This window comes from Rutidosis leptorrhynchoides, chromosome 1 (assembly GCF_046630445.1).
Source record: "Rutidosis leptorrhynchoides isolate AG116_Rl617_1_P2 chromosome 1, CSIRO_AGI_Rlap_v1, whole genome shotgun sequence".
In the NCBI taxonomy this organism is placed as follows: domain Eukaryota; kingdom Viridiplantae; phylum Streptophyta; class Magnoliopsida; order Asterales; family Asteraceae; genus Rutidosis; species Rutidosis leptorrhynchoides.
Genome location: NC_092333.1, coordinates 118,392,651 through 118,408,341, shown reverse-complemented (window position 1 = coordinate 118,408,341; position 15,691 = coordinate 118,392,651). Strand labels below are relative to the sequence as shown.

At 37.2% G+C, this 15,691-nt stretch overlaps 1 protein-coding gene across 1 annotated transcript; it reads right to left on the bottom strand.

The window, feature by feature from the left end:
• Positions 1 to 7,108: 7,108 nt before the first annotated feature.
• On the bottom strand, positions 7,109 to 10,731 carry LOC139864508 (uncharacterized). Its single transcript, XM_071853093.1, has 6 exons — positions 10,370 to 10,731; positions 9,442 to 9,626; positions 8,678 to 9,111; positions 8,310 to 8,397; positions 7,991 to 8,228; positions 7,109 to 7,358 (listed from the first exon to the last, which is right to left on the bottom strand). Exons 1-6 carry the CDS (start codon positions 10,638 to 10,640, stop codon positions 7,285 to 7,287), a joined length of 1,290 nt encoding a protein of 429 aa, XP_071709194.1. The 5' UTR covers positions 10,641 to 10,731; the 3' UTR covers positions 7,109 to 7,284.
• Between the last annotated feature and the right edge of the window lie 4,960 nt (positions 10,732 to 15,691).

Genomic DNA, 15,691 nt, shown 5'->3' with positions numbered 1-15,691 from the left:
CTCAAACATTCTCTCTTGTAAAGCATTCTCAAGCAATATAAGTATTTTCTTCAATTCCACTTGTTCTATAATATTTTCTCTTTTGGTTACTTGAATCGTTATAAGGTCCGAGTAAGGCTGACTTAGTAGAGACTAAGTGCTGCACGTGAGCTTATCGAGATAAGTCCGTGACATTTGGTATCAAGAGCCAGGTCGATTCAAGGAGATGGCAACCGAGACCGAGAAGAATGTGAGCGCAACAAGTGGTGTGATGGGTGATGAGACTCATGGCCGCGTAGAGACTTGCCAAGGAGCCAAGAAGAACCGAGGTACGTCCAAAGACTTTGTCGCAAATTTGGACAAAAGGATCATGGATGTAGAGACATCCATGGACGACGTGAAAGCAAAGGTCGAAGACGTCCACCAACGTTTGGATGGTTTGGACGGGGACTTTGACGAATTGAAAGATGATTGCAAGAGTGCAATCAACGTGCTAGACGTTGACATGTGATGTGAGATCCATGACTTAAGGGGTATGCTCATGGGTGAGATTACGAAGTTGCGAGGTGAAATGGAGGGGGAGGTCTCCACTATTCACCAACGCCTCGTGGATTTACAAACCAACATGAACTCTTGTTTGAGATTCATGGCTAGTGGGGGTGGCAACACTGGATGCAATGCTCTGAAGGTGGACGTTCCCAAGCCGTCACCGTTCGTGGGGAAGCGGGAAGCCCGAGCGGTTGATGATTTTATATGGGAGATGGAACAATACTTGGAGGGAGTCAACATAGTGGATGATGCAATGAAGATAAAGACGGCAACCCGTTACCTGAAGGATACCGCAGCGTTATGGTGGCGTCGTCGATATGGAGATATCGAGAAAGGTACGGTTACTATTGATACTTGGGATGATTTCCTTACCGAACTTAAGAATCAATTCTACCCCAAGAATGCTCAAAAGGATGCGATGAGTCGTCTACGTAAATTACATCATTCCGGGACGATTCGGGAGTATATTAAAGAATTCACGAACCTTAGCCTGGAGGTCTCAAATATTCCCGATGATATTCTTCTCTTCTATTTTCTCGATGGTTTGCAACCTTGGGCTAAAACGGAGTTGGAGAGACGAGGAGTCCAAGACCTTGCCACCGCAATTGCTCAAGCGGAGGCACTAGTCGACCATGCTAATAGGAAAGATTCGTTCAAGTCAAAAGATAAGAAGGTGAGCCATGAGAAAGGTGGGGGAGATAAGCCCACCCAATCAAGGAATGATAATACACGTAAGCCACCAACCGGGAATAACAAGAGCATAAAAACTTCTTACAAGAATGATGGATGTTTCATATGTGATGGACCACATAGAGCCCGAGATTGTCCGAAGAAAGCTAGCCTTCATGCTATGGAAGCTCAAAAGGTGGGTTGTCAGGATGAGGATTTGTGCATGGGATCGATGCAAATACTCAACACTATCAAGGCCAAGGTGGAGGTACCCAAAGTAATGGCTAAAGGACTCCAATTCGTGGAAGTTTATGTTCGAGGAAACCGGGTACGAGCTTTGGTAGATACGGGAGCTACTCATAACTTTGTCTCCACCGAGGAAGCTAAGAGATTGGGGATTAAGGAGATAAAGGAGGGCGGAATGATGAAGACGGTGAACGCGAATGCTAAACCGATTAGTGGAGTGGCTAAAGATGTGCAAGTGAAGATTGGAGAATGGGAAGGAACGATTGATCTATCGGTCGTGCCTATAGACGACTTCAAGTTAGTACTTGGGATGGAGTTCCTAGATAAGGTACGCGGTTTTCCTATACCGTTCGCTAACTCACTGTGTATCTTGGATGGTGAGAAGACTTGTATGGTGTCAACCGAACGTGGAAGCAAAAGTGCATCCAAGTCACTTTCGGCCATGCAATTCAAGAAGGGGTACAACAAGAATGAGACATGCTATTTAGCGGTAGCAAAGCAAGAGACGGTCGAAGATAAGGGAAAACTAGAGGTACCCAAGGAAATTGAGAAGGTCCTTGATGAGTTCAAGGATGTCATGCCCAAGGAGTTACCAAAGAAGTTACCACCTAGGAGGGAGGTTGACCATGTGATCGAGTTGGAGCCGGGATCAAAACCACCTTCCAAAGCCCCATACCGAATGCCACCACCCGAGTTGGAGGAGTTGCGAAGACAACTTAAGGAGTTACTGGATACGGGATACATCCGACCGTCAAAATCCCCGTATGGTGCTCCGGTGCTATTTCAAAGAAAGAAGGATAGGTCCTTGCGGATGTGTATAGATTACCGGGCACTCAACAAGGTAACTATCAAGAACAAATACCCAATCCCACTTATTGCTGATTTGTTCGATCAACTTGGGAAGGCGAGATACTTCTCCAAGTTAGACTTGAGATCGGGATATTATCAAGTCCGAATTGCCGAAGGAGATGAGGCTAAGACCACATGCGTGACGAGGTATGGCGCTTATGAATTCCTAGTCATGCCCTTTGGTTTAACCAATGCCCCTGCCACATTTTGTACTTTGATGAACAAATTATTCCACCCGTTCCTCGACAAGTTTGTCGTGGTGTACTTGGATGACATAGTCGTGTATAGCGACACCATGGAAGATCATGTGAGGCACTTGAAGCAAGTATTTCAAGTACTAAGGGACAACGAGTTGTATGTGAAGCTAGAGAAATGTTCATTCGGATTAGAGGAGGTGGATTTTCTTGAACATAGAATTAAAAATGGGAAGTTACTCATGGATGGGGCTAAGGTCAAGGCAATTCAAGAGTGGGAGGCACCAACGAAGGTGACTGATTTACGATCTTTCCTTGGTTTAGTAAACTACTATCGTCATTTTATCAAGGGATACTCAGCGAAAGCGGCTCCATTGACAGAATTGTTAAAGAAGAATAAAGCTTGGTTGTGGGATGAGAAATGTCAAGCAGCATTCGAGGAGTTGAAAGGAGCTGTCATGGAAGAACCGGTGTTGAGACTTCCGGATGTGACCATTCCGTTCGAGTTACACACAGACGCATCGAACTTTGCTATTGGAGGAGTTCTAATGCAAGAAGGTCACCCAATCGCGTTCGAAAGTCGAAAACTTAACGAGGCGGAAAGGAAGTACACTGTGCAAGAGAAAGAGATGACAGCGATTATTCATTGTTTGAGGACATGGAGGCATTATCTTTTGGGATTAAGGTTCGTGATCAAGACGGATAATGTGGCAACGATTTATTTTCAAACCCAAAAGAAGTTGAGTCCCAAACAAGCTCGTTGGCAAGACTTCTTAGCCGAATTTGACTATGTGTTGGAGTATAAGCCTGGGAAAGTCAATGTGGTAGCTGATGCCCTAAGTCGTAAGGCGGAGTTTGCAGCGATCACAAAACCACAATTCTTCCTTCAAGATCGTATAAAGGAGGGATTAGAGCATGATTCTATAGCCAAAAACCTTGTTGGATTGGCTAGAGATGGGAAAACGCGAAGGTTTTGGCTCAAAGGTGATCTATTATTCACCAAAGGAGACCGGTTATATGTGCCTAAGTGGGGTGATCTTAGACGGACAATCTTGAAGGAGTGTCATGATTCAAAGTGGGCTGGTCATCCAGGTATCAAGAGGACGCTGGCATTAGTAGAAGGCACTTATTATTGGCCAAGGATGGAAGACGACGTAGAGACGTACGTGCAGACATGCCTAATATGCCAACAAGACAAGATAGAGCAACGCCAACCAGGAGGACTATTACAGCCGCTACCTACACCGAAAGGATCATGGGAGAGTGTTTCCATGGACTTCATTACTTGCTTACCCAAGTCGGAAGGGTGTGGGAGTATTATAGTCGTGGTAGACCGGTTTTCTAAGTATGGTACCTTCATAGCCGCATCATCCGAAGTTACCGCGGATGAAACCGCAAAACTATTTTTCAAGAATGTGGTGAAGTATTGGGGGATACTGCATGTGATAGTAAGTGATCGAGATCCGAGGTTCACGGGGCGTTTTTGGACGGAGTTGTTCAAGATCATGGGGACAGACTTGAATTTCTCCACGAGTTTTCATCCCCAAACGGATGGACAGACGGAAAGGGTGAATGCACTATTGGAGCTCTATCTTCGACACTATGTAAGTGCAAATCAACATGATTGGGCTAAGCTTCTTGATATTGCTCAGTTCTCTTATAACATGCAAAGGAGTGAGTCCACGGGGAAGAGTCCTTTTGAGTTGGTGACAGGACGCCAACCTTTGACCCCGAATGCTTTGGCCGCTTCATATGATGGAAGCAGCCCAGCCGCTTATAGAACGATGAAGGAGTGGCATGAACAAGCCGACTTGGCGCGAGCATCACTAGATAAGGCAGCCAAGAAAATGAAGAAATGGGCGGATGAGAAAAGACGACATGTTGAGTTCAAAGTTGGGGACCAAGTGATGGTGAAGCTCTTACCTCAACAATTCAAAACATTTAGGAAGGTGCACAAAGGATTGATCCGGAGATATGAAGGGCCATTCCCGGTAATTGGACGTGTTGGGAACGTATCTTATCGAGTTCAACTACCGCCCAAGTTAAAGATTCATCCAGTCTTCCACGTAAGTTTTCTAAAACCTTATCATGGGGATGAGGAAGACCCAGAACGAGGAGTTTCCAAACGAGCACCAATGGCAGTTGCGACTTCGTTCGATCGTGAAGTGGAAGATATCTTGTTGCATCGAACGGTACGGAGGCGAGGTGTACCGAGCTATAGAGAATACCTAGTTAAGTGGCGTAACTTGCCCGATAGTGAAGCAAGCTGGGAAGCCGAAGACTTATTGTGGCAGTACACAGACAAAATCAAGAAGTATCACGATGATCACACGACGAGGACGTAGCGAGCTTAGGTGGGGGAGAATGTCACAACCCAACAAGTTTGTGGCCCAACCCACTAAGATTATGACCCAATTAAGAGTTTTAACCCAAGAACCTCATGGAAGGCCCAAGAACATCATGGAAGCTCCCTAGAACTTTCTCATGAGTTCTTCCATGGAATGGTATGGAATGTTCATGGAAATATCTATCTCCATGTATATACTTGAAGTTTCTAGTACTTAGATCCTAACCATTGATTTAGATTAATCTTAGCCATCCATTTTGTGTTAGGAGTAGTATAAATAGGGGTGGTCTCATTTGGCACACCACACCTCAAATCTAAAACATTCTCTCTTGTAAAGCATTCTCAAGCAATATAAGTATTTTCTTCAATTCCACTTGTTCTATAATATTTTCTCTTTTGGTTACTTGAATCGTTATAAGGTCCGAGTAAGGCTGACTTAGTAGAGACTAAGTGCCGCACGTGAGCTTATCGAGATAAGTCCGTGACAACTGGCTATGGTTGCTATATATGCTCCGTCATAGCTTAGTTATGGCATAACGCTATAGACACGAAGATGGTGATATCTCCACCATAGCTATCATTGTAATGCCATAGACATGAAGATAGCAATGGCTTCGCTATAGCTATCATCATTATGCTTGTAACGACTATGAAAAGAGTTTTGAGTTTTGGTTGGTTGTACCTTTTATTTAGTTTGTTGTAACTTCTTATTTAAGATAGTAAGTATGATAGTTATGATTTGTAGTGTTTATTTAACGGAGAAAAAATTGCAATATATTAAAAAAAATGTATCCTTCATCTTTTTTTCTTTCTTTTTTTGGCAAAAAACGAAAACTATATAAACGAGCCCTTTTCTCGAAAAAGAAAGGAGCTAAACGAAGAATACACTTCAAAAATTACACTTCATCTAATAGACTAAATAACCAAAACAATTACACTTCAAAAAATAAACAACACAATTGAAGCAAACCTTAGCGTGCTACAAAACTATTAAGAAACCATTAAGAACAGGATCTAATCAACCATTCCTTATCAAAATCCACGGGCTTAAAGACCGTATATGATATTGATGACTAAAGCACAATTTAGCATTTACGGTCCCAAGGAATGCCTTCAACTTACAGGAATTTCATTGTTCCAAATAAATGGAGCCTACATCGGATCAACTTGGGCATTTGCGAACATCATTATGATAACAACTTCACAAATCGAGAATGTTTCTGATTGTGCGAGGACTCGTATAACTTTTATACGGAGGAGTAATAGGTAGTTTTTAGTTAAGGGTTAATTATAAGGTGTAATGTTGATGAGTGATGACACACTGATGTTACAACTAAGAAGTATAGTTATGTTAGTTATAATGTTGAGTGGTCTTAACCAATGATATGCCATATATAGTCGATCAAGAGTTAATATTAAATGCATATAATGTTGAGCGGTCTTAACTTATTCTTTTGACCAACAGGATCATGGTAAACTGACTAAAACCACTTTCCAAGATTAAGCAGAAGAACAGCGAATCGGGTCAACGGAACTTTTAGGTTTTGCATTGACTGAACATTTTCAACAACTGAAAGTTTGACATCACAAGTAACAAAACAAGACTTTGCAAAAGGGCTTAAATATCCACCTTTTTTCTTGTACCCCAAAGATATCAGCACATACACTGTTGCTGACAAGGCATATGAACTTAGTAATTCATCTTCTGTAAATTATTAATAATCACTGCACAAATTGATTCCCATTTTACACACGCATATGTATATGTATTTATATCAGGGTGTACATAGATCACGTTACATTTGTAGAGAGCTGAATGCAGTGGCGGAACCAGAATTTTTCTTCACTGGGGTCAAAAATTTTTTTTTTAAAGGGTTCACATTCACTGTAATTTTTTTTTTCCATTCTTCCATGAAAATACAACCTTTTGGGTCATGGGATTTTGGGTTGGGGGAAAAAGTCTGGAAGCTTTCGGGCAAAATATGGAGCCTTTTGGAGGCAAAATCAAATTTTAAGCTTAAAATTTCATATTTCACTAGAGCCAAAATTTTAAGCCTGAAAGTTTCAAATCCACTCGGCCCAGGGGCAAGTCCCCCCCCCCCCCGCCCCTATGTAGTTCGCCCCTGGCTGAATGTGTTCCCCGATCTACCCTAGCTATCGCTAAATATCAAATATCTTTCTAAATTTGCCTATTCATGTGATAGTTCAAGTTATACAGTGGGCAGAAGGGTATTTTAAGTATTTGACTAATAAGCAGCTTTAACTGAATCTTGTTGGCATTCATAATATAACTCAAGTCCAGATGGTCAAAAAACACGTCGTCTCAATACACATTTTATAATTTGCATATGAGATTCATTCATTGTTTAACTAAAGCTAAACTACATCATAATCCAACTCCCTACAACAATAATCAACCTTTTAGCGATGAAATACCTTCCAAAACATTCGTCACTGTTTGTTGTCATTCTTTTGTTCTGCAGTAGTCCCTCTTGCATCTTTCATTGTTATGTTACCCTGCCCTCCTGTACCCAAAACAATATTCATATTACTTTTATCCTCTAATCGAAACTTTTAAAGTAAAAAGTTACACCAAACGTAAGGATTTTTTGGACTTGCATCTAAAATCTGCCATTTCGATAACTGTAACTTGCGGTTCCAAAAATTTGTTCCTAATGTTCAAATAATCCAAGGTTGGAAAAGTCGCGAGTCAGTCCGAACTTTGAGACGACTAGTCGGTCGAGTCGGGGTCGAGTCAGGCCCGTCAGGGACTAGTCGGAAGTTGACTAACATTGACTTTCAGTAATATATATATGTATTACTCACAGATATATCAAACATATATATTTTAAGCATATGTATATATAGGGCACAACATCTGAGTATAAAAAAATATGGAGTATTAAATTTTTTAGTTTAACTTTGACCAACCTTGACTTTGACTGACTTAGACCGACTTTGACCTGACTTTTTAGCATTGACCGACCAATTAGACGTTTTTGGGCTAAACGGGACACGCTAGTCACCAAACCGACTAGTAGCAAACCGTTTACAACACTTAGATAATCACTATCATAAAACACATATGTTCACTCCTTTTTTTGTTATTGATAACAGAAAATTATATGGTATTGATTATGATCCACTAGCAACTTACCAGAAAACATTAGCATTGGATCATTAGAGCCATGCGCACGACTTGAACTCCCAGGAACATATAATCTCCCATGTGAATCTTTACTCAACAATGCTGTTTTAGCAGCAGCCATGATTATGTCATTTTCACCACTCACAGGAATAGCCTCACCACTCGGTGGTTTTACAGACGAATTGGGTGAGAAACTAGTTGACCAAGATCCGCCATTAGACCCCGCTAACGCCATTATTACATCAGCCTGAAACCAAATAATATAACGTCAAACAACTTGATAAGTTTATCAGCAGAAACAATTGGAAACAAAGCATAAAAATTTGACCTTGTTTGGGTGGACATCATCAAACACATGGGCTTGACCGCCATAAAATATGGTCATCTGGCGACTCGCTGATGTTGATCCTTGACGACTGTGAAAATAGAGAATTAAAATCATACATCTCGGGTCAAAGGTCAACTTATTGAATGTACAACTCGAAATTTCCTTAAATATCAGAATTTGTTATTAGTACATACATATAAAAGGTAACTATTACATTGAATTAATGCATAATAAGTAAAAATTTAAATATTTTAGGAAATTTAAGATCTTTAAATGCAGCCTAACGTGTGCCACGGGGCACACGTTAGCATAACCCATATTTTCGAATTCTTATATTTAACTTCCAAGTGGATTACTAAGATACTTACGGAAGTGGTGCAGACGATCCAGGCTCGATATTACTGATCAAAGACTTGAATTTGCTGCTCGAAGGTTCAGCAACAGTGCCACTAACATTAACCGAGCTCAAAATCCCACCAGACCCTTTAATTCCAGTTCTAGATCCTTCATCAGCAGCCGATTGTGAAATCAACGGGGGACCCACATTGGCATCTTTGACTCTGTTTGAAACTGATTGATACCCGTAAGGTACAACTTGTCCGCCACGTGGTGGATATTGTAGTACAGGTCCAACGTTTAAAGGAATCGCACGTTCCCATTTAGATGTGTTTGCATCAGTTTTAAGACCAGTGGATGGTTGTATCATATGAGATGATGATGTCGGCCTCGTTTGATGCATGCCCATCAACGATTCATCCTCGTGGGGCCATCTGGGTCGCTCTGCCCCTACATTTCTCAGCATCTAACAATAACATCATACATTAGAAGACTTTCATAGTAGATAATTGAGTTTAGACCCCACATGTAAATCTCATCAAGGCATTTCAAACCAATACCTTAAATTTCAATTTTTAAAAGCAAAATAATTTAAGTAATTTTCTAATGACATCTCTGAGAGCTGTCATGAAGAAATTCAGAAAAGCGTCATTTATTTTATTTGTACATTGAAAATAACCACCAAAACGCTGAAAATAACTACCTCCGCCAACTCAATGTACCACTACTTTATGCATACATGTAATTCTTAATGACAGTCTAACGAGTGTCATTAGAAAAATCTTATTTTTAATACCTTCATTAGATGTGAGGTCTCAGGAAAATATGGTCTCGATTGGGGGATACCGTCTCTTGAAGGTGCCACAAAACCAGAATCTGAGATACTGCGTTTACTACCCGAATACCTAACCTTTGACCCCGAAAAATCGCTTCTTTGACCAAAAAATGGCACCCCTTCAAAAAGTGTTCCAACCGGCTTTTCTATCATTGTTAACACAAGCAAATCATCATATAATGATTATAATAATTAATTAATAATTAATCATTATCAATTAACAATACAAATTTGAATACTAGCCACGCAGCTTGATCAAGAATCATGACGCTATCATTTTAACAACTTTTGATTAAGATCAAGAAAATGGTAGTAGGGGTAAAAAAGTAATTCTAGCATCACATTATGTGATAAAATGTTTCAAATCATTTGATGATGCTATCAATCAATGAAACCATCCCACTCAAAAATACCTAACCCATAAAGAATTACGGAGTACTACATTAGTTAACATTCTTAAAAAACTTTTTAGTTTTTCTTCTTCCCGCTATTAATTAATACTTCTTTAAAATACAAGTTGTCCCTCAGGTAGATATAAGACTAAAAATATCACAGTACAATAATGAGTAAGTATTCAATGCATCAAAAGTTGTACTCAAAATGTGATCACTTCCACAAAAAAAAAAAAAAAATTACCCCTCAACCCTGCAATACTTGCCCAATCTTGAAAAAAAAAAATTGTTTTTACGGAGTACTTATTAAAGAACATAAATTTCCCAAATTTAAAACATGAAAAACTAATTTATTGAAAACCCAGTTAATTTTAAGACCTAAAGTTCAATAAAAATCTAGCTTTTAAGAAGAAAAAAAACATAAATAAACAAACAAAGCCCATATAGAAAAATAATGATAATTCAAGAAATAGATGAAAATGGGGTCATTTAGTTACCAGAACCCAGATCAGAAGTGGTGGATACGGGCCCACCACCACGGCCAACGCCACCGGAGCCAGAAGCAGAAGGGGATGAACCACCGGCGGCAGCATCGCTATCGGCGACGAGTTTAGTTACCGGAGTAGTAGCACGGCCAAGAAAGTCATGTAAAACAGTGGGTGGTTTAACATCATCAGTTGCATTATTGTTGTTGTTTTGAGCCATACTATTATTATTATTTTTATTATGATTATAATTATTATTTAATAATAACACAGCAGCAGCCATAATCTCATCTCAACTCACTTAATATTATCATAATTGGAGAAACTGCAAAAAGAAAGATATCATGGGATTATTTATTAATTTTATTTTATTTATGTATGGATGGAAATATGAAAAAGAATCAAGAGGGTTGTGTATTGGGAGAGAGAAAGAGCATTAAAGAGCAAAAGCTAGTTGTTGTTCTGCTGTTTACTCTGTCCTAGAGTGTGGATGTTTTGTTTGATCCCTTTTTTAAGAATATATGTTTTTGTGTGTGTGTGTGTGAGAGATATAGGGGTTTGATCCACTTTATTTACACTTTTACTTTGATCATGGGTTTTTTTTTTTTTTTTATTATCTATCCAATCAAATCTGACTTTCAAAGAGTATTTGATATCTTATCATTATTAGTTTTTGTAGTCCCTACATTTTAGAGTTCTTACATATGTGTATCATATGACTTTTATTCTTTTTTGACAACTTAAACTTTAATTTTATTTTGTGTATTTTTTATATTATATTTGATAAAATTTATACGATTAGATTAGGTTTTGAACATATTTTTTATAGATATAAGTTTCTTCAAATATTATATAGCATAAATAATAATATTTAAAGTTAAAGATTTAAAAGGAATATTTCAAAGATCAAATTGGGAGATGATACTCACACACTCAATATTGATCCATACACACCTAACTGACTATTATGTCCTTATTTACAATAATAGAGGTTCAAGTCCCAAGATAAATCTAAGGATATAATTGTAAGTTTTATTGTAAAAAGTGTGTATGGATCAAAAACTGGTGTGTGAATATCACCTCCCGATCAAATTGGGCTAATTTGGACGATGGAGTATAAGATTTATAGTTAGTGTCGATTATTGTTGGATATTGTTTATCTACTTAAGTTTAGTTTACATTACATTGTTTTAACTTTGGATTGCTCACGTTTTGTGAGCGATCTTTGTTAATTTTGTTAATCGAGTTTGCTTTTAATTTTATGGATATATCAATTCATTATTGAATGGATTAACTTGGGATAATTATTCTTGTGTTATTTTGATATAAACCCTAAATATAAATTAGTTCTCCTATTATATAATAATGTCTAGTACTCTACCTATGTTCTTAATATTGGTTGGAGTTAGGTTAATGAAAACTTGATACAAACAAATTAAGATTTTCACTAATCAATCAGAAACACAATTACATAAACCAAAAATCAATCCAGAAAACTACAACTGCCAAACTTATCACTACAAACTCTATATTCACATTAAATGAATATAAAGGAACAAAGAACACTCTCAATCAATAACACAAGATGTGTATTGAACTCACAAACTCAAAATAATAATCTGGAGAAGAAGATGATTGATCAGAAAAAGAGTAATCGATGACTGCACAAAACCGAATGAATCAAGCTAACCCTAACAAGGAGTTAGGGTGCCTTTATATATGGTTGTGACCAGTGTGCTTCCTTCATATATTGGGCTTATCAAACCAATCTATTCAGCCTCAATTCAATAGTGTAAAATGAGCCCAATCCAGAATAAATTAAACTGCATAATAATTTGTCATTTAAGCCCCTTTACGTTCATCAATAATAAATTAATCTTTAGTCTTTATACTTTATGCATTCCACAGCAAACTTGGACAAAACCTAGCCTGCAACTCTTCAAGTTATCTGCTACATACTAGCAACCATGAGCATCAACTTGAGGACCTGCTATAAAACTAGAAAACACCACAAGTAAGAATATATAAATAAACGGTGTTCAAAATAAGTTTGAATGAAATATCATTTTGAACATTTCCCCTCAAACTTATTTTGAAACAAGTCAACCAATCCCAATTGAGAAACCAATTGTTCATTTTGACCTACACTTAACCCTTTGGTTAAGATATCTGCAAGTTGGTCACTTGAACCAAATTTTAAAGTTTTAATAACACATGTAGCAACCTTATCTCTTATATAATGAACATCAATTTCAAAATGTTTTGTTCTTTCATGGAAAACAGAATTTACTACAAGTTGTAAAGTTGAACTGTTATCACAAAAAAGATTTATAGGCAATTCAACAGTGATATTTAGTTCAGAAAGCAAATTTTTTACCCAAATTATTTTACAAGTTATAGTGGCCATGGCCCTATATTCAGCTTCTGCTGAGGACCTGAAAATTGTAGCTTGTTTTTTGCTTTTCCAAGATATCAAAGAATTACAAAAATAAACCAAATATCAAGTAACAAACTTTCTGTTTAACTTGCACTTAGCATAGTCAGAATCACTAAAAGCATGCAACTTAAATGAATTACTTTTAACAAACTGGACTCCTTTTCCAGGAGTTCCTTTCAGATACCTCAAAACCCTGTGACTGCAATGGAGCATGCATGTATTGACTCAAGACTTGCACAGAATAAGCAATATCATGTCTAGTAAGGGTTAGATAGATTAACCTTCCTACTAGCTTTTGATACTCAGAAATATTTTTTTAGTAAGCCATCTTTAACACTTGGATTACATTCAACACACATGTTTGACTCAATAGGAATGCCTATAGATTTACACCCAAGCATCCCATAATCATTTAACAGCTCAAGACAATACTTTCTTTAGTTCATACAGATACTAGAACCATTAGACAAAATTTCAATTCCAAGAAAGCACTTCAAAACACCAAGATCTTTTATCATAAATTTAGTTTTGAGAAAAGATTTAAACTCATCTATTTATTTTTAACTGTTACTAGTAACAACAATATCATCAACATAAACAAGCAATGCTAGAAACACGTCATCGTAAGACTTAACATATAAAGAATGATCACAGATACTTTGTTTAAAGCCATGCTCAACCAAAGCAGAGTTCAATTTAGAATTCCACTGCCTTGGGGCCTGCTTCAACTCATATAAAGATTTTGTTAATTTGCATACTTTAGTATCATCATGTGAAAAATACCCTTCACATAATTTCATGTACACTTCTTCATGTAAGTCTCTATAGAGAAAAACATTATTAATATCCAATTGATAAAGTCGCCAATTATTTTGAAATAGCCAATGTAATAATACATCTGACTGTTACATGTTTCACAACAGGAGAAAAAGTTTCATCATAATCAATTCCCTCCTTTTGGCTATAGCCTTTTGCAACAAGTCTAGCTTTATACCTCTCAACCTCATCATTTGATTTATATTTAATTCTAAAAACCTACTTATTACCAATAGGTTTCCTGACATGAGAAAGATCAATAATAATTCATGTATTATTTCTATTAAGAGCTTTCATTTCTTAATTCATAGCCTCAACCCAATTACTATCTTTAGAAGCTTCAAAATAACTTTTAGGTTCATAAGACTTATTCAAATTAGAAGTAAAACACCTATTTTCTTTATTCATAAAATAAAAAAGTAATTAACAACTTTTTCAATACCATATTTAACTTTCCCTTCAACCAAACTTCTTTGAAAAAACAGATTCTCTTGTAGACCTTCTTACAGACTGAATGTGTGCAGGACTAGAGTGAGTATTTGAAAAAGTATTGCCCTCAAGAGATGATATGTTATCCATGGGAGTTGCAGAGGTACCTTGACCATCACTAAGACCACTTTCATTACTAGAAGATGAATCTTCTCTTGTAATGTTATTATTTCTAGTGGAGCCACTTGACCACTACCATCACTATCATATACAACCCTCCTTTCATTATTGGGACTTAAGGTGTCTAGGTTTTTTGAAAACATTTGATCAAAAGCATACAAATTATTTTTATCAAAAGCATCAGTGTTAAAACTAAAATCAACATATTTAGACTTTAAAGGAAAAATGTTTTTATAGAATTTGACATCTCTAGAAAACATAACACTTTTATTTTCCAAATTTAAGAATTTGTAACCCTTTTTGAACATTACCAAAACCAATAAGAACACACTTATAAGACCTACTAGAAAATTTGTTTTCAGGATTTAAAATAGTTGCATAACACAAACACCCAAAACACCTTAAAATGAGAGAGAGTAGGTTCTTTTTTAAACACACACTCATAAGGGGTCTTTCCAGAGAGCACACTTGAAGGAGTCTTGTTTATTAAATAACAAGCAGTTAAAATGCAATCACTTCACATATTTAAAGGTAACCCCCTTTGAAACATAAGAGATCTTACCACATTAAGCAAGTGCATATGTTTCCTTTCCACAATTTCATTTTGTTGAGGAGTGTATGCACATGTGGTTTGATGCACAACCCTTTTTGCTTTTAAAAAATTATTCATTCTGTTATTCACAAACTCAATTCCATTATCACTTCTTATGACTTTTACATTCTTATTAAATTGATTTTTAATCAAATTGATTACAGCTAAGACATTGTCAAAAATCTCTTCTTTTATCACACCCCCAGTTAGGGCATGGGCGAAATGTGACTTAATATCAAAATATACCAACATATTATAATAACGAGAACAATATTAAATGAGAAAGTTAAACTTTATTGAGTATGCAGCGAAAAATGAAATGTCGTTACAAAGGAGTAAAGTAAATGTTTAAATGCAATAGTAATAAATGCGATAATCTCTTGATCCTATGTCCAAGTAGCATCACATAAGCAGTAGATAAGTAAGCTTAAATCAAACAGCACCTGAGACAAAACATGCTAAAGTATCAACCAAAAGGTTGAGTGAAGTTCATAGGTTTAAAAAAAGTTTGACCGTTGTTTTAGACCACAAGATTTAGTTTGTAAAGTTGATCTTCCGCAGGATCAAAAAGTTATGCCAAAGCGTGATATTTAGACTACACGTTCAAGTTTGCCCCATGACAAGTTGTGTCTGTCCTTGTCGGTTTAATTTCATTATCAAGTAATACAAAGACTTAGTCAAATGTATCGGGGACGTTACTCCCGATAGGCCTACCCCCAATAATTAAGCATGCAGCAGCAATTAAAAATATCACTGTGGGGACTTAGTCGAACATAGCCGGGTATAGCATAGTTTAACAGTTTGGTACTTGTGTCTAAATTGTAAAAAAGTAAAAACAGCATGTGTCTCACCCCAAGTAAAGTAAGTAAGTTTGCTAGCA